The 18,913-nt window shown below is 61.7% G+C and overlaps 1 protein-coding gene across 1 annotated transcript in view; it reads left to right on the forward strand.

Moving 5' to 3' along the window:
- Positions 1-15,539: 15,539 nt before the first annotated feature.
- Positions 15,540-18,913, forward strand: part of MUC5B (mucin 5B, oligomeric mucus/gel-forming) — a 34,214-nt gene continuing 30,840 nt past the window's right edge. Inside the window, exons 1-4 of the mRNA XM_081790412.1 lie at positions 15,540-15,655; positions 17,798-17,848; positions 18,320-18,370; positions 18,641-18,902. Coding sequence (XP_081646538.1) covers positions 15,586-15,655; positions 17,798-17,848; positions 18,320-18,370; positions 18,641-18,902 — 434 coding nt within the window. The 5' untranslated portion in view covers positions 15,540-15,585. The remainder of the gene's footprint in view (positions 15,656-17,797; positions 17,849-18,319; positions 18,371-18,640; positions 18,903-18,913) is intronic.

Consider the following 18,913-nt stretch of genomic DNA (forward strand, 5'->3'; position numbering starts at 1 on the left):
AAGGAACCTTCTAGAACAAGGCTCCATCTTTTTCCCCACAAAGCTTCAGGTTCCCCATCACGCTGACGCTGGGCTCAGTGGGCGTGCACGAGTGTGTGTGCACGAGTGTGTGTGCGAGTGCACGAGTGAGCTTGTGTGTGCACTCGCGGGCACGCAGCCCCACCGCAGACGGAACCCGTACCCCTTCCCCCGTGCCCCCTGCAACCCCCAGATCTGCCGAGAACCTCCATGTTCCTAAAGCCCCGCCCCCTCTTCCTCAGACGGGCCCCTTCCCCCCCCCACCCCCCACCCCGTGCAGAGACGCACCAGCCCCACAGCAGCACCCGGGGGTATGGACAGGGCCGGCCCTTGGTCCAAAGACCTGGCCAGGCCAGTCCCAGGTGGGGTGGGACCGCCCTTTACAGTTTATGGAGCGCACCCACCGGCACAGGCTTGCCCTCTCCCCTGTGAGTGGAGGGTAGAGCACCCAAGGGCCCGGAGCCCTGCTGGGTCCCAGCCCTGCCCGACCCAGCTGCCGCGGCGGCCACACGGCACGCGGAGCTGACCTCAGAGTTCGACCCCTCCTATCGGTGACCGGCTGCTGGCGTGGGGGCTCCCTTGGCCCCGCGGGATGGCGCCGGCCACGCAGGGGCAGGGGACGGGCTGCAGGCCCCGAGGCGGCCCTCCTGGGGCAGCACGTTCGGCGCTGGGAGCCGCTCCGCTGACCGGCTGACCCCGCGGCTGTGGGCAGCACCCGACTCGGCGCCGCTGACCCCCCCGAGGGGATCAGGTGTCAGGGCGCGCCACTCTTCCTGCGGGTGAGGTGACTAATCCCCCACCCCCTGGAGAGAGCAGGGCCCCCTGCCTGGAACTGCAGCTGGACAGCAGGAAGGAACCTGACAGGGGGGCAGCCCAGCGGCCCCTGCCCGGATTACGCCAAGTTATTTCTGGAAGGAGCTACAAGCTGGGTGTGGTCACCAAGGCCACCACGAGGCTCTTCCCACGGGGGAGGCTCCTCCAGGCCGTGGCTTGGGGCCGCCACCCTCGGGCTCCAGGAGGGTGTGGGGGATGGGCCGTCACCTCTGGGGCGGAGGTATGTGGCCAGAAGAGGCCCCACTGGGTCAGGGCTGGCCCGGGCCCCTCGAGACCTCACCTCCTGCGGCCTCCGTGGGAGTCTGGCCTTGGGGAGCCCTTGGGGGCTGAGCGAGGGGTTCGTGGCTCTGACCGGGAAGGGGTGCTGCACGCCCACACTTGGAGAGCACAGACTGGGGGCGAGCTTCTGCCCAGAGACGGGGAGGCCAGGTGTTCCCAGAGACGGGGAACGAGAGGGACGCAGGATGCTGGGGAGCCTATGGCCGTGGCCGGCGGGCCAGGTCACAGTCGTCTCCTGGCCTGTCCTCTCAGCATCCCCACACTGTCCAGGGACACTGGAATCTGGCAGACTCCCGCCTCCCCCAACCGGCCCTGACCCGTTGGAGAAGGCGGCTGGGTCTGAGGCCGGACCCCCGGGGCACAGCTCCACCGGACGCTGGAGACACAGGGCTGCCTTTGGGGTGCGCCCTTCCGGGTGGGCGAGCTGTCGGGGGACACCTGCACGGGACCTGGGCACGCCTCCGCCCAGTGGCACAGCGACACGGCCTGTGGACCAGAGGCTGCAGACGACACGCCCACCTACAACGGAACGGCCAGAAGCCGCCAGGACCACTGCACCCCGGCTCGGCAGAGGGACTCACGACCCCGGACACCGCTGGGAACGTCAGCAGGGCGCCGAGAACGACCGTTCCAGAGGGGGACACGCGGGGCACGGAACAGGACCCCACGAAGGAGAGGAGGCGAGGGCACTGCCCGGGCGCGTGTCTGTGAGTCGTCTGACCCACGTGGCCCAGGCGGAGCTGCCTCGGTGTGGTCCGGGGAGGCGCGTGGCAGACGTGCTGTGTCAGGGCTGCTCCGACGTCCGGGTCCACGCGACAAAGGGCGCAGCGACGTGGGAGCCGGGGTGCACGCTGGCGGGCGTAGCACAGCAGCCCCCGTGCGCCGGAGGGGCACCTGCCCGTTCAGCGGCCTGGCGGGACCGGGCACAGGTGGGCAGGCACACGCATGACTCGGAACAGAGCCACAGGGGAATAAGGCAGAAAGGGCGACTTGAGCGGCTGAGGTGGGAGACTGTGGCGTCCGTGGGTGGGGGTCCCAGTCTGTGCGGCTGCAGGCGTGGCTGAGGGGGGCCGGGACAGGCGGACAGGTGGCCGAGGTGGGCGTCGGGGTCAGCGAGGACCGGGCCTCAGCTCTGAGTGAGGGGGCCCTGGGGGCGTGGACAGAAGCGGTCCGGCTCAGCCTTGTCCTTCAGACCCCCGCTGCCGGAAGAAGGGGGAGACCAGCGGGGAGTGAGGCGGGGTCAGAGGTAAAGGTGACAGGTCAGCCAATGCACAGGGGGAAGGAGGGCGCCTGAGGGAGGGGCTGGGAGGCGGGAGCTCAGCAGTCCCCACCCCCCCTCCCCCACGCTGCCCTTGACCATTAGCTGCCCTGTGAGGATGTCAGGTGGACAGGCGGGTGTGCGGGGCGGGACAGGGCAGGAAGCAGCCCTTGCTGGGCTGGGAAAGAGGGGGCAGCCCTCCCACTGGGGAGTTGGGACATCAAAGGAGTGAATGTAGACAGAAAAGACGGGGGAGGGGGGGTGTGGAGTGGAAGGTGGGGAGGGGAGGGGATGGGGAAGGGGAGAGGGAAAGGGACAGGAGAGGAAGGGAGGATGGGAAGGGGGAGGGAAAGGTGGGGAGAGGAGGAGAGATGACCAGAGGAGAGGGGATGGGGGAAGGGAGGGGAGGGGAGGGGAGGCGGGCCTCCTGGGTGTCCTCCAGAGACAGGACCTGGTCGCGGGAGAGAGTCCTTTGACCAGATTTAAAATACCAGCCGTGCCCGATGACCGAGGGTGTTGGCGACATAAAGTACGGATTTCTGTCCACGGGGAGAGGGTGACCGAGGTGGGCAGGGCCTGGAGAAGGTGTTGGCTGTGTCCACAACCTCTGTAGTGGTGGCTTTCTCACAGGTCATAAAATCCACCAGTGTCACACCCAGGTTCTTATTTCTTTACAGAATAGAATAAAAATAAATTGTCGGCGTTACCGTTATAAAGCCTGCGCGCCTGGTCCTAGACGAAAACACATTTCTGACGGAGGTTCGGGAGCCGAGCAGGGGTGAAAGCAAGACCCGCCCAAACCATTAGGCACGTTTCTGATGGCGGGGGTCGGGGGGGGCGGCTAATGAGATTGTGATCAGCCCAGGGGCCCAGGACCCCTGCCTGCCCAGTGCCCAGCTCAGGGGCTGGCGGGAGGGTTCCGGAAAGGGTGCCCAGGACAGGTGCACGCTGACGCGGCCCCAGGAGGACAACAGCCCAGGCAAACAGTCTGCGTGGCCCCCTGTGGGGCTCAGGGAAGGCAGTGCCCCTGGCCCCGCTCAATCTGTGCCCCCACGAGCTCAGGGCTACCTTGTCCCTCTTGAGCACCCAGGTCGCCTGGCCTATCCAGTGACAGCAGGTGAGGTGCCCTGGGGCAGCCCGGGTGTCTGGAGTCTGTCCCTGGGTAGTAGCCCCGACCTCGCATCCCCTAGGCTTGGTTTTGAGGGTCCCAGGTAAAGCTCGGGGGTGAGGGGGCTTCTGCCCCCCCCACCCCCGGGCGCTCCACCCCCACAGCCACTGGCCGCGGGTCCCAGGGGGCAGCCCCAGCCTCATCTAGTCTCATCTCCGGGGAGGGGTCTGTAGCTCCAGCCTGGACAAGATTCCTCTCCTCCGGCAGCCTTGCTCTGTCCTCAGCTGGGGCTCCCAAGCCTCCACGGGGCCACGAGAGGGCCAGCCAGTGTTTCGTGGAAACCAGCAAGAACCCAGGCCCTGCGGAGAGCAGTGCTGGCAGGGGCCCCGGCCCACGGCGGGTGCAGTCACATTCCCGACACCTCACCCGCGTGGTGGGAACGCGCCTGGCTCGTGGAGCCAGCCGAGCTCTCGCCGGGACTCCGCCTGCCGGCCCAGGGTCATCGCAGACGGCTGTCCCTGGCGGTGTCCACGCCTCTCCACTCCGGCCATCGGGGAAATGGAGTCTCTCCAGCAACAGCTGGGCTGGTTTCGCAGCTCCGATCCTGGAGAGGCAGGCGCACGGCTCATTTGTCTGCCGGTGGGCGCACATCACACGCCCGCACAGTCCCGGCGTGACGTGCGGATGTGGACACAAGTGGGGGCACCGCAGCCCTGGGAACAGCAGAGGCCCCTCCTCCAGAGGGCCCTTCCTGGGCACAGGGGCGTGGCCCTGACCCTCACCCAGAAACGCACAGGTCCGGCTTACCGTGCGTGCCCCCGGGGGCCTTCCTGTGCACCTGCCTCCCACCCCACCAACCCCTGCCCCCGCCAGGAGCTAGGTTCACAGTTCAGAGTTAAGTTCACCGACCACCGACCTGGGGGCAGTTCTAACTCCAGCCTGTGGTCTCATGGCCCAAGCACTGGGATGTAGTCTCGTGTCCCCAGGAGCAGCCTGGACGGTCACCCCTAGTGTGTTTGCCGCGTGCCTACTTACCGATAGTCAGCTGTGTCCCGTTCGTCAGGATGCAGCGGGGGGACACGGAACCCAAGCGAGAAGACACCCAGGAACGACCCCTGATGGCCTCCCCAGGAAAATGCAACCGGGGGAAGCCGGGGGCTCCCGGACCGTTCTGGGAGCCGCACCCTCTAAGAGGGATGGATCCCAGAGAGGGGTTGTGCTCTGCCACCCAGCCTCTCCAGTCCTGGGGCCTGAGCCAGGACAAGGCTGGACACACCCCCAGTCGCCTCTCCTGGCTACTCGTCACTGCTGGGTCTCTGCTGCTGGTGGGGTGGGCGGAGGGGGGGCCGGTCAGCGGGAGGGCCTGGGTGTGGATGCCCGGCCGCCCCGGTCACCCAGACCGACGCCTCTCTCTGCACGTCACGCACGTCACGGGGGACATGGCCCCAGGCTGTGTGGGCTGCATCTGGGCCCCTCTGCCAATCTTGTGGCTGTGAGTCAACACTGGGGTTCCTGGAGGGAAGGGAGGGTCTGTTTGCTGGTCGACACTTGCTAATCTCTGCCTTCCACTGGGACACTGGGGCCCCTTCTGCTGTGTTAATCCTGAGCAAACCAGGCTCCGTGGCTTGCCTCTGACCTTCTCTTCTGTCCACACCTGCCCTGCCCGCGCTGGGGCCACGCTGGGCCAAGCCTGCCCCCGCCCCCACCTCAGCGGGTTCCAGAATCCCCCTGCTGCTTCTTCTCTCCCATCCAGGGCTGCGGGCCAGGAGAAGGGAGAGGGAAGGTGGGGAGGGGGAGGCACCTGCCCCGGGACCTGCCGCAAGGCAGGGCCCCCGGAACAGAGGGCTGTGCACACACATCTGACGCCTCCTTGGGCTGGCTCTGCCCTCGAGATGCAGTGGCTGCCCCTCCCCTGTCCCGTTTCCTCCTCCCCCACTGCTTCCCTTCCCCTCTGCTGCTCAGAAAGGAGCTTTCTGGAGAACATTTTATTTTGATGTGGTTTCAAGTTTATGGGTAAGCTGTACAGAGAGCAGAAAGAGCTCCTGTCTGCCTTTGTCCAGATTCACGGATGTCTGCACCTCAGTCTCTCGGCTTTGCTGTTTCCTCTCGTGTGTGCGTGCACTTGCCCACCGTCTGTATCCACGTGTGTTTTCTAAGCCACATGGGTTTGAGAAGCATGGCCTCTGCCCCTCCATAGGTGGGTGGGTGTGTCCTAGAGACAGGCCAGGGGTCGCCCTCAGCAGAGCCAGCAGGGGCACGCCGCACCCTCTAAACCAGGGCCCTCTGTGGTCCTGAGCCGGTTATGGTCATCATGGCCGCACATTCTCCAGGATTCGATCCAGGACCACATGTCCTCAGCCTTTCTCTGTGTTCCTTGACCATGGCCTTTTCGAGGCCTTTTCGAGGGGTGCAGGCTGGTTATGTTGGATGGCACACCCAAATCTGGGTCCGTGTGCAGCTTCCTCCCCCTAGGATGGAAAAATAACAGTAAAGCTGTGCCCTCGGGGCATGGCTTCTGGAGGCACCCAACGTCGGGCAGGACCATCGCCGGGATGGACGTCCACCTGCATCACTGGGCTCAGGATGTGTGGGCCAGGTCTCTCCACTGGAAGCCACCCGTGTTCCCTGGAACTGGGAAGGGTCTGACGGGCGGAGCTGGGGGCCCCGTAGAGAGCTGGGTGCCAGCCCGCCTCTCTAATCCCTCCCGCTCTCCTTAGTTGGCATTCTGATGCGGGGAGACCTTCCTCTTCTTTCCCATTTGTTTATCTTTCCTTGATTCATCTATATCAGTAAAAGCTCATGAACTTCTATTTGCGGTGTGAATCTATTTAAAAATATAAGCCCATCAGGAAAAGAGGGGGCTGGGAAGCTCTAAGCTTCTGTTCCCTACAGACACACTGGCACAAACAAGGACGAGGTGAGCCAGCTTTGCCACAGCTCGAGACCGTCAGAGGAGTGCAGAAACCAAGCTAGTGTCCCATCAAGAAAAGGCCGTCTTCAAAATGATAGGAAATCTTTGGGGCATTTTTTCCCATCCTTGCCCCACCTCCACCCCAGTGCAGTGGCAGTTTTGGCCTTGGCCTGGCGGCCCAGTTTCCCATTATTCCTCCCCCAAAACCAGAAGGAGCAGAGAACGCCTTGTCTGCAAATTATTGTGTACGTCTGTTCTAACCTGTCTGGTGGGTACCTGAAGGGCTGACACAAGGTGCTCATCTCCGTTTTGCTTAACTTGGGACCTGGGTGGCCAAAGCAGTAGGCGCGGCTCTTGTAAGCCTCTAGGTGACCACAGACCCACAGATTCCTGGAGCAAGGGGTCACAGGTGGAGACACGCAGTGGTCCACCTTCAGCCTGCACCGATTCAAGTGGGGCTCTTCGGGAAATCAGGACGTGAAAGCAGCTATGTGCAAATGGGAGTTTGGAAAGCCACATCCTTGTTCAGGCGAGACCCCCGGGCTCAGAGCAAGCCTGCCCGAGTGCTGAAGACCTGTCCCAGCACAGAGCCAGGCTGTAAGACTGCAGAAGCTCGAGATAGTTGAGAAAACTCTGCCAGAGCATGAGCTGAACACGAACTAAAGGAGCAGAGACTTCAGCGATCACACCAGGCAAGGAACAGTCTTTGTAAAAATGTTTGGACGAGTCTCAAAACAAATGGACGGGACAGCCTTCAACAACAATGAAAGGAAGCAAGGAAATAAGGAAGGAGGAAAAGAGAAGAGAGGAGAAGAAAAGGCAGAGAAAAAAACCCAGCAAACACTGGAGAAGACGGAGGTTCTAATTTCCAGAGCTACCATAATTATAATAGTCACGTCCCCAGTTTTCAATGAAAATCACAAGGCTCACAAAGAAGACATGGCCATTAAAAGGAACAAAATCAACCCCGAGGAAGATTTACTGGACAAAGACTTTGGAACAGCTGCGTTAGGTGTGCTCGGAGGGCAAAGGGGACCCCAGATGGGAAACAAAAGGCAATCAGGAAACCGATGCGTGCCCAGAATGAGAATGTCGACAAAGAGATAAAAACCGTTATTAAGAAACCAGACAGGAATTCTGGAGCTGAAACGTACAACAACTGAAGTGAGGAATTTGCTAGAAGGAAAGAGTGAGAAGTGCGCGTGCAGGAGGGGCACTGGGCTGACATACGCACAGTGAGTGACCCAGGAGAGAAGAGAAAGGGGCAGAAATGTTGGAAGGAATAAAAGCGAAAACTTCCAAGAAGCGCGACAATCTCCAAGTAGGATCGACTCCGAGAGATCGACACCAACACACATGGTAATCAGACTGCTGAGAGACGGAGAGATGACCCTGGAAGGGCCGGACAGAAGCATCTTGGCACGTGCATGTTCTCTCCACCGAGAGACTGTCGGCTGACTTCCCACCAGAAATCTCAGGAGACAGAAGGGAGTGGATGGTAAATTTGAAAGTCCTGGAAGAAACAGCAGCCAGCCACGAATTCTCTCCGGGAGAGCTGCTGTCCTTCGAAAACGAGGGAGAGATTAAGACATTTCCAGAGAAACAGAAGCTGAGGGAGAGCCTTATTACAAGACCCGCTTTACGAGGAGTACGGAAAGGCGCCCCTCGGGCTGCAATGAGGGACACTAGACAGTAGATCGAAGCTGTACGAGGGAGTGAAGGTCTCCTGTACAGCTAAGCATGTGGGCAAATATAGAAGTCAATGTTACTACAATTTCTGTTTGCCCCTCCACTTTTAATTTTGTACGGGATTTAAAAGACAAGTGCATGAAAACCACAAATCCGTGTTGCTGGGCGTCCACGGTAGCAGCCGTGACTTGTCACCACAGCAGCACAAGGAGCGTGCATACCGGAAGCTCGGTCGGCAGCAGGCCCACGTGGGCTACGGAAGCCTGGGGTGTTGGGTGGCCCCACGAGCAGCACAAAGACGCCCATGGAATAGACACCAAAGGAAATGAGAAGGGAATCAAAAGCCATCACTACAGAAAACCAACGAAGCACAAAAGAAGGCAGTCACGGGGGGAACAGAGAACCAGAAGACACACAGGAGGCGAACAGTAACTCTGTGGAGGAAAGTCCGTCCTTGTCAGTGCTCACTGCACATGTGCACAGGTTGATTTAATCAGGGTTGATTCATGAAACCCCCGCCAGGGGCACCTGGTGGCTCCGTTGGTGAAGCATCTGACTTTGGCTCAGGTCACAAACTCACAGTTTGTGGGTTCGAGCCCTGCGTCGGGCTCTGTGCCGACAGCTCGGAGCCTGGAGCCTGCTTCCGATTCTGTGTCTCCTTCTCTCTCTCTCTCTCTCTGCCTCTCTCTCTCCCTCCCTCCCTCTCCGTCTCTCTCCCTTTCTCTCAAAGACAAATAAACATTAAAAAAAATTAAATAATTAGGAATGCAAGCTGGTGCAGCCACTCTGGAAAACAGCATGGAGGCTCCTCAAAAAACTAAAAAGAGAACTACCCTACGACCCAGCAATTTCACTACTAGGTATTTATCCACGGGATAGAGGTGTGCTGTTTCGAAGGGACACATGCACCCCCATGTTTATAGCAGCCCTATAGACAATAGCCAAAGTATGGAAAGAGCCCAAATGTCCATCGACGGATGAATGGATAAAGAAGATGTATATACATACAATGGAGTCTTACTCGGCAATCAAAAAGAATGAAATCTTGCCATTTGCAACTACGTGGATGGAATTAGACGGTATTATGCTAAACGAAATTAGGCTGAGAAAGACAAATATCATATGACTTCACTCATATGAGGACTTTAAGAGACAAAACAGATGAACATAAGTGAAGGGAAGCAAAAATAATAGAAAAACAGGGAGGGGACAAAATAGAAGAGACTCATAAATATGGAGAACAAACTGAGGGTTATGGGAGGGGTTGTGGGAGGGGGGATGGGCTAAAGGGGTCAGGGGCACTAAGGAACCTACTCCTGAAATCTTTGTTGCACTATATGCTAACTAATTTGGATGTAAATTAACAAATAAATAAATTTAAAAAAAAAACAAAGAAAGAAAAACACAATCCAAGGGCACCTGGCTGGGCCAGTCGGTAAAGCACACAAGTCTTGATCTCGGGGTCCTGAGTTCAAGCCCCACGTTGGGTGTAGAGATTACTTAAAAATCAAATGAAACAAAACAAAAATAAAAGTAAATAAGAACCACAACCCAACTACACGCAGTCTGTAAGACACTCGCGTTAGAGCTAAGGTTGCAGACAGGTTACATGTGAAAGCTTAGAAAAATACCTTCCGTGCAAATGGTAACCAGGAGAGAGCTAGGGCGGCCGCATCAGCACCTCATAAACTAGACCTTAAATTCCAAACGGTTAGAAGAGTCGGAGAAGGATATTACGGGTAAAGAGTCAATTCAGCGAGAAAATGCCGCAATTAGCCAAACCTCACGGACGCAACCACGCGCAGAGAGGCGGAGAGGCCCAGGTGACGGTCGGAGGCTCCCGCCCTGCGCTCCCGGGACGGCAGAAGAGCCAGGCGGAGGGCTAAGAAGGAAACGGAACTGGCACACGCCATGAACCCGTTACCCCTGCCCCACACCGGACACTCGCTAGGGCCGAAGATACGTGTGCCCCCAGTTCACACAGAACGTCCTCCCGCCTAAACTGTACCTGATGCTCCAAACAGGTTTTAATACATTCAAAAATATTACAATCATGCGGGCTATTTTTTCCCGACTACAAAGGGGCTAAGCTACAGACCGGTAATAGGAGAAAAGTGGAACGTTCACCAATACGTGCAAGTTAACACGGTCTCAAGCAATCAGCGGGTGAAAGGAGAGATCAGGGGGCACGGGGAGATCAACGAACACGGAAACCCAGCAGGACAGACTGTGAGTCTCGGCGAGGGGGCACCAAGGGGGACGTGCCCAGGTGTGACGCCGGACGGGGAAGACCTCAGGTCCGTTACCGAGCGCACACCTCACGGCCCCAGAAACAGGAGGGAGCTTGCGGAGGGAAGGCAGCGATAACGGTTCGAGCAGGGATAAATGAGGCAGAGGCAGCAGAGAAAACCAGCGAAACCAAAAGTCCGGTCTGAAAAGACCAGCAGACAGACCGCGAGCTGGGTGGACGGAGAACAAGCGGGAAGCCGCGAATGGCTAAAACCCAACGTGGAAGGGGCGTTACTATTGATTTTACAGACACAAATGCGATCGTAAAGAATGCCATGAGCAATTTTGGTCGCATTTGATAAACTGGAAGAGAAGGACAAAGTCCTAGAAACGCACAATCTAACAAAACCGACCCATAAAATACGGGGACCTGTGGTCAGCGGGGAGTGTGCGTCAGTAATCGCGGCCCTCCCCGCCAAGAAAGTCTCAGGACAAGAAGGCCTCACTGGGGAGGCCGCCAGGTGCTTACAGAAGAACTAACACCAATACTTCTCAGACTCTTCTGGAAAACTGCAGAGGGGGAACGGCTCGGACGTCACCGCGAGGCCATCGTTCCCCTGACACCAACACCAGACAAAGACAGAAGAAGAAAGGAAGGAAAACAACACGGGCTGGCGTCTGTCACAAATACTGGTGCAAACGATCCTCAACAAAACACTAGCCAAGCAACTGAGACACGTGTTAGAGAGTTAGACACTATGACCAGGTGGGGTTTATTCCCTGGATGCAAGAACAGTCCGGCTTCCACAAATCAGCCAGTCCCTCCATTCCATGAGTGGGCACATGATCATCTCGATTGATGCAGAAAAAGAATTTGCCAGAATTCAAGACCCTTTCAGAATAAACACGCTCAACAGCGCAGGGTTAGACGACAACTATGTTACGGTAAAGGGGACGTACGGCAAGCGCCTGGCTCACGTCCTTCCCGGTGGCGAAAGACGAGAGCTTTGCCTCTCGGATCGGGCGCAGAGATGCTGGCCCTTACCACTCCCGCTCAGCAGAGCCCTGGAGGCTCTGGCCAGGGCCACCAGGCAAGAAAGAGAAACACAAGGGGCCTGGATGGAAAGGGGAAAAGACAAACTGTCCCTGGTCACAGATGACATGATCGCACGCATAGAAAACTCTGAGAACTCCACCGAAAACCTGTTCGAGCTTCCTGCGGTCTGCACGTGCGCCCCCCAAGTCCACGTGTTGAAGTCCTAACCCCAAGAGGTGACGGTGTCAGCAGGTGGCTGGGTCACGCGGGTGGGGCCCGCAGGAAGGGGGGCCGTGCCGTCGTGGGAGAGCCCCCACGGAGCCCCCTGACCCCTCGTCGGCAGTCTGCACCCCAGGAGAGAGCCCTCCTTGTGCACTGTTGGTGGGGATAGTGGAAGGCTGTAGTTATTACGTAGTTTGGCGATTCCTTACAGAGTTAAACACAGAATGATGATGTGACTCGCAAGGCCGCTCCCAGGCTCTCCCCCAAAGGAGCCGGAAGCAAGGACTCGACCCGCGTTCACGGCAGTCAGAAGGTAGCCCCACGTCCATCCACACGTGACCGCGTAAGAAAACGCGACGTATTCAAACGGTGGGATGTTACGGGGCTTTAAAAAGGTAGGGGATTCTGACACCTGCTAGCACGCGGAGCCTTGCCGACATGATGCCCGGCAAACGAGCCAGACCCAGAAGGATAAATGGTGCAGACTGCACTCGCTTGGGCCCTGAATCACCACATCCAAGACAGAGAGCAGACAGCAGGCGCCAGGGGCCGGGGCGGTCGGGTGGGGTGGGAGTTTCTTGAAGGACAGAGTCTCTTACAGGAAAGACTAAAGGTGATGGAGAGGGGGTGGGGACGGCTGCGCCCCGCCCCACACAGAGCTGTCACTCTCTCTTGGCCCCTCCAAGGCCCCTATTACTGCTCCTCATGGTCCTGTGTGCTGTTCTTTTTGTCCCAGCGGAATCCCCAGTGCCCAGGGCAGTACCACCCTGGGGCTCAGAATTTGCTAGAAGAAAGGAAGGAAGGAAGGAAGGAGGGAAGGAGGGAGGGAGGGAGGGAAGGAGGACACGGGCAAGGAAAGTGATCTCTGTGAAGACCAGGAAAAAGCAAGAGGAGAGGTTGAGGGCTCGTAGTCTCCCCCCAAGGCAGGGTGGGAGGCATGGGCACGGGCCTTCTCACAGTGGGGGTGGCTCCAGGGACCAGGATGCCCATCCCCCCACAGCCACCCCCCACCCCCAACGCCCTGACTTGCCCTCCTGACCAGCAACCAGTCACCAGCTGGGCGGTCACGGCCACCTCTCTGTATCCCAAATGCCCAGCCCGGGGCCGGGGTGCTTGGTAATGTCTGTCGACGGACAAGCTGGAGGTCTGGGGGACCGTGGTGGCCCAACGCGTCCTCCACCTGCTCTTTCTGGAGCAGGCTGACACCCTGAGTCTCGCTGGAAATACCCTGAGCGCACTGGGAGCGGGGACAAGGCCCAGCCATCCCAAGGCCCAGGAGAGAGTGGTTTGTCACCCACGTGTGGGGCCTGGGGTGCTTCCCGGCCTGGGTCCGCTCCCCACCTGGATCACCCAGCCTAGGGCTGTCAGGTTCTAGCCTGTTAGTCACAGGACTGGGCCCCTTAGCGATGGGGTGTAGACCAGGGCTGCCGGGACCCCCACGGTTCCCATCCGTTGTGGCCACACAGAGAGGTCTGGGGACCAGGAGGCAGCAGGTGTAAAAGGCCCCACTCCCAGGCCAATCCAGGGCGGGCTCTGAGCAGACCTAGAACCAGCCATGCCTGTGACTCCCCAGGGCCATGCCCCAATCCTCCTGGACCCTCCTCCTCGGTGCCCCGGCTGGAGCCGGGCACACCACCAGACTCAGTAAATGCCTGAGGCTTGATGCGTCCTGGGGCCCTCGTCCTCGGTCGCACTGTGGGCGGTTGGGGAGGGGTGAGCTCACACACCCCTGTGTGCCCACCAAGCCCTCGAGGGACGTGCACCAGGCTGCGGGGCCGGGCTGGGGCAGTCGGCCTCTGGGTTCTGCACGGCCCCGTGGGGTCCGTGGGCGGGGAGAGGCCCTGCGAGCCCGAGGATGGACAGGCTCCTGGTGTGGTCCCTGGGGGAGCCCTCCCGAGCCCCAGGAGGCCTGTCCTTCCCGGCAACCCGCTCCCCTTCCTTGTCTTCTGTCCTCGGCTCTCTCAAGTGTGAACAGGTAAACTGGTTGAGCAAACAGGCTGGGCTCCGAGGCACTGCATCCGGGATGTCTCAATCCCCACCCGCCTCTGCCCAGAGGACGGTGCTCGTGGGGAAGGACCAGGGCGGTATCCGGGCCACGCCGGCAGCCAGGTCTCCGCCTCGCTGGTCCGGTGCACTTCCTGGCCTACTGTGTGCCAGCTGTGAACAGTGGGTGAGGCCCGTGCCTGCATGAAGCCCTCCTTCCGAGACGACAAACCTGAGGCCCTAAATAACTTACATTCGGGTCCCGAGTCCAAGGTGGCCCGGGTTGCTCACGTGTGTGGGGGGTGAGGACCGCCCCACACGGGGCTCACGGGGGCCCTCTGAAGGCTGCAGGGTGCTAGCTGAGTCGGGGGTGGGGGGCTGAGGATGTGCCAGCAGGGCAAGGACTGAGAGGGGGACTCGGGGGAGCAGAGGGGGTCGGGCCACGAGGGTTCAGGCTGCGGGAGCCCCGGAGGTTGGCAGGGCCGTGCACGCAAGTGGGCACCATGCCAGGCCCGACTGCAGGAGCTCTGATGTCAGGAAACTGCACCCTGCAGGTACAGGGGGTGCGCCCTGCTCTGGAGATGCCAGCAGCCAAATGAAAAGCAGATCCCGGGACCTCCGAGGCGAGCCTGCAGACATGCACAGCCCGGGCAGCGGGGCTCAGCCGTGCTGAGGGGTGGCGGCCGGGCACATGGTTGAGAGCTTTGAAGACAGCTTGCCCGCTGCCCCCGGCAGCTCTGCGTCTATGAATTAACCTCAAAAAGGCAGGTGCAGAGGACACAGGGTGCACCTCGCTGCTCACCACCCAAACCAATGGGGAAGCCGCCCCCACCCGCAGGGGCCCTGTGCTCCCCACCGGGGGCCGCCCCGCAAGGCACTCAGACGCGCTCAGGCTTGGGGTGAGGATGCCCAGAGTAAGACGCCTGGAGTGTGAGTCAGAGGGGACTGCGTGCCAGGCTGAGCCGTTCACCGACCAGGGGAGAGGTTATCGTGTGACCCCCCCCCCCCCGCCCCCGCAGCCCAGCCGCACCAGCTGGGGAGCGGGGCCTTCGTGGCTCCCAGTCAGGGCAGTACTGGGTTGAGACACCAGCCCCTGGTGTCCCATCAGCCCTGCTGGGGGCCCTCCAGGGGCACATCGGCGTGTGCGCGCATCGGCCGGGGCGCAGCCTGCCCTCAGGGGAGGGTCCTGGTGGGTCAGGGACCTGGGGAACAATAGCTTCCTTTGTGCCACCCCGCCTCAGGTCACCGAGCCAGCCTCAGGAGCGAGGTGAGGGTCAGACATGCCAGGGCAGGTGCTGGGCAAGAGCCAGCCTGGGTGTCCACTCTGTTTTTCCTTAAATCTGAACTTGGTGACAGAGATGTGCAGGGGGCACTGGGGAGCATGGCCAAGGTGTCTGGGCACAGAGTCTCCCCCACCCCCAAGTTGTGCAGACCAGGGACCCCACCCTCCACGTGCAGCTGACCACAGCCCAGCTGAGCAGGAGCCCCAGGCCCCCAGCGATGACAGCCTCATGTCGCTCCCCACTCCTCAGGGACCTGCGGTCAGCGCCCCGGGCCAGTGCCCCAGGCTGCCCGATGGCAGAGGCCTTGTCCCCTTCAGTTCCGCCTCTCAGCCTCAGCCAGGCTCTGGGGCCAGGTGGCTCAACATGGGGACTGAGCGTGTGGGCATGCTGACCACCTCCCCACTGCGTGAGTGAGGCAGGACCAGGGAGGCCCAGGCGGCCGGCCCCTCTCCGATTCTCAGAAGCTGTGGGGTGGGATGGAGGGGGGCAGGGGTCCTGTGAATCTGGGGCCCACAGCCACAAATCCTTCCTCCTCCAGGCCTCTTTCCTGCCTCGGCCCCTCCCCAAGAGCAAACACACGTGGCCGGCTCGGGGGAAAGGACGGAGCCCTGCGTTGCCCAGGAGCTGGGCTTGGGGCCAAGACTTCTTGCTATATAAGCCCCGGGGCCCCCAGGGAGCGAGCACCGGGGCCCACTGCCTCTCTGCCACCGGCCCGCCGCTGTGCCAGCCCCCAGGATGGGTGCCCCGAGCGGGTGCCTGGCGCTGGCCTGGGCCCTTGTGGCCCTGCTCTTGGTGCAGAAGACAGGTAAGACCGAAGACCGGCTCCCTCTCTGCCGCAGAGAGGCCTCCGAAGGCCACCGCCCGGGGTTTCTCCTGCCTGAAATGGGCAGGGCGGCCCCCGCCCCGTGTGTCCTCAGTGGGGCCCCCAGGCTCTCAGTCTGCACCCAGGAGAAGCTGGGTCCCCTGGGCAAACCACCAAGAGGGTCTGGGGGTGCGGGCCGGGTGAGGGGCCCAAGGCTGGCACCTCTCAGGTCCCTGTGAGGGCGACAGCCGTCAGGGTAGTTCCTGGAGCGGCTCCAAAATCCCTCCTCAAATCAGGGTTGGAACAGCTGATAGGTGACGTGCCCGCGGACCCACGTCAGACACTTCGCACCTCACCTGCCGCGAGGCTCTTCCCAGCCCGCCAGCCCGCCTCTCCTCTGCCTCTCCTCTGCCGTAGGCCCCGGGCTCTCAGCATCAGGGGGAAGCACCCGCAGCCCTAATACTTTCTGTCAATATGAAAGATACGGCCTCAGGGGCTGCCTGGGTGACGCCCGGCAGGGCTGGCCTGGAGCCCCGGCCACCGCGGCCCCGGCCCTGAGCTCTGCTCCCGCAAGGCCTCCTCCCTGGGCCCCAGCCGGGCTCGGGGGTCCGGGCAGGTGGACACCGGCCTGAGCTCTCTCCATCCGTGGTGGGGCGGGGGGGAGTGCTGGTCTCCCAGAGCCCCTGCCCCAAGCCGCCTCCCAGCAGGGCTGGGAGGTGGGGACTTCCCCGCAGCAGCTCCTGCTGGGCGGCCACGTACCCCAGCCTGCTGTGCTCTTCGGGTGCCTGTCTGCTGGTTTGCACAGCCGGGGCCCCTACTCAGCCGGCTCCTCCGGGCTCCTCTGGGCCGCGCTGGCCTCAGACCAGGTGCCCGGACGCTGGGCCTCCCCAGCGAGCCGCCTCAGCCTCCACCCGCTCCTCTCTGGGGGGGCGATCCCATTAGGGGCAGGCAAAAGAGGTCTGAGAGGAGGGGGCTCACTCAGAGGGTGCGCTGTCGACCACGGTGTTGTGGGGGGGGGGGCAGTTGGCAGCGGGCATTTTCCTGGCTGGGCAACGGAGCCCGGGTCTCGCGAGGCCACCGGCCCTGAGTGGAGCCACTTCTCGGAGAAACCGGCCCAGGATGGGGATGGGGGTGCAGGGTTCGCTGCACCTGCGGGAAAACCCCCGGTTTCTGACTGTGGGGCGCGGCCCGTGGGGCAGGGGTGGACAGAGGCAGCGGCTGCGGGAGGGGCCTTCCTAAGGAAAGCTCGTTGCCCCGCCAGTGCCCGTGGCTTGCGTGCGTCCCAGGTCCCCGCTGGGAAGGACGAACAGGAAGCTGTGGCGGTGGCCTCACCGGACCCCTTGCCGAGCTGGCCCCACCAGGGACACGGGGACGTCGGGGGCCCGACACCCACTCCCCGACAAGGCTCAGTGTTAGGCCGAGTGTGCAGACCCCCGGCAGACGGAAGGAAGCAGTACAGGGCCCGTGCGGAGGGGTGCCCCAGCCTGAGCCCGGCAGAGGGGCCAGGGAGGGCTCCCCGCTGCTCCCCAAGGCAGCGAGGGGCTGTGGGGGCCGGGCCGCTGGGGGCGAGCACCTGGGCGTAGCCGTGGTCGGGCCGACGGAGGAAGCCCTGCCTGCAGGCGGTGGGCACACAGGCCACCCGGGCAGCCATCCCGGGACCCAGGCCTCCAGGCCCGCCCCCACCATGATGGATGGTTCTAGCTCGAATCTCACTCTGGTCTTGGGTTTCTGCTAAGTCACGCCCAGAAGCCTCCCTGACTGCGTGTGTCCTTCTCCCCAACAAAACTGGTCTTTGTCCTTCTCCAGGGGACTCCTGGGATGGGGCCGAACCCTCTTCTAGGGTGGCCAGGGTCAACGGGCCAACGCCTTTTCCTGATTCCATTCTCCTGCCCTGAGCCAGCAGCTGCCGGGTCACGGCCAGATGAGGCAGCACTCTGCATTCGTAGATGGGGAGAGCGGGAGTCAGGGCAAGGCCACCAGACGCAGCTCCCCGTGGGAACCCCCATCCCTGCGGAGGCCACGACAGCTGCCACGTAGACTGGTGGGGAGGCTAGACCCTGTCACGTGGCCACCACCCCGAAGCCTGCCCAGGAAGGGATGGCAAATGTCCAGCTTCTCACTGACTCCCGTCCCCTTTCCCTGCAGAGACCCAGGGCAGCACGGAGCCTGCTGTGAACAGTCAGAGGGTGGACGTCGGTATGCGGCCTGGGTTCTGGGCACTGAGGCCTCCCGAGCAAACAGAAGGGGCTGGGCTTGGGGTGGGCCGGGGATCTGGACAGGGGAGGGGGGACAGACCCCTTTCTACAGGAGCCACCTGCCCACAAGACGGGGTCGCAGAGGGGACGGGCCAAAGAAAGCTAAGGCACAGAGCAGAGAGGCCAAAATGCTCACACACGTGCACACACGGTCATGTAATTGGACACGTGTGCAAACTCACACACACACACACACACACACACACACAGTAAAGCCCAGGCCAGCAGTGTGTCCTGGGTGGATGGGAGGGCCCGGGAGGGGACAGCCCTAGTCCTGGGGCTCCCTGGGCTGAGTCAGGGTGGCTGCTGCCCCAGGCCGGCCTGTGAGGAGGATAGAGGTCCCGGGAAGGAGTGTCCCCGGCCATTCCCTGCCTGGCCACATTTCTAGTGTAACCCAGCCCTCACTCTGCAGCTCGGAGCATGACCATCATCCCGCCCATCACCGTCTTCCCCACCATGAGCTGTGAGTGGATGCTGCCCACTGCTGATGGGGCGGGGGCTTGCCCCTCTGGGGGCTGACGCTGGGGTGGTACGGGCAGTTGGATGGCCTCGGGCCTGGCTGGGAGCGCTCCCTGCGGACAGCTGTGGGGGCCGACCCCGGACGCTGGGGCAGGGCTCTCAGCCCTCCCGGCTGCCCTCCGAGCTCCCCGTCCCCAACCCAGAAAAGGCTACCCGTGGGTGGCTGGGCGAGGCCTGTGGCACCTGCCGGGGCCTCACCACGCTGTCCCCACAGCCTTGAACGCCGCGCACAACGGGCGGGTGTGCAGCACCTGGGGCGACTTCCACTATAAGACCTTCGACGGGGACGTCTTCCGCTTCCCGGGCCTGTGCAACTACGTCCTCTCCATGCACTGCGGGGCCGCCTACGAGGACTTCAACATCCAGGTCCGCCGCGGCCTGGCCGGCTCCAGGCCTACCATCACCCACATCATCCTCAAGACCCAGGGGCTGGTGCTGGAGGCCTCCAACGGCTCGATCCTCATCAACGGGCAGCGGTGAGCCTGGT

The sequence above is a fragment of the Panthera onca genome, chromosome D1, assembly GCF_046562875.1.
Source record: "Panthera onca isolate mPanOnc1 chromosome D1, mPanOnc1 haplotype 2, whole genome shotgun sequence".
Lineage (NCBI taxonomy): Eukaryota > Metazoa > Chordata > Mammalia > Carnivora > Felidae > Panthera > Panthera onca.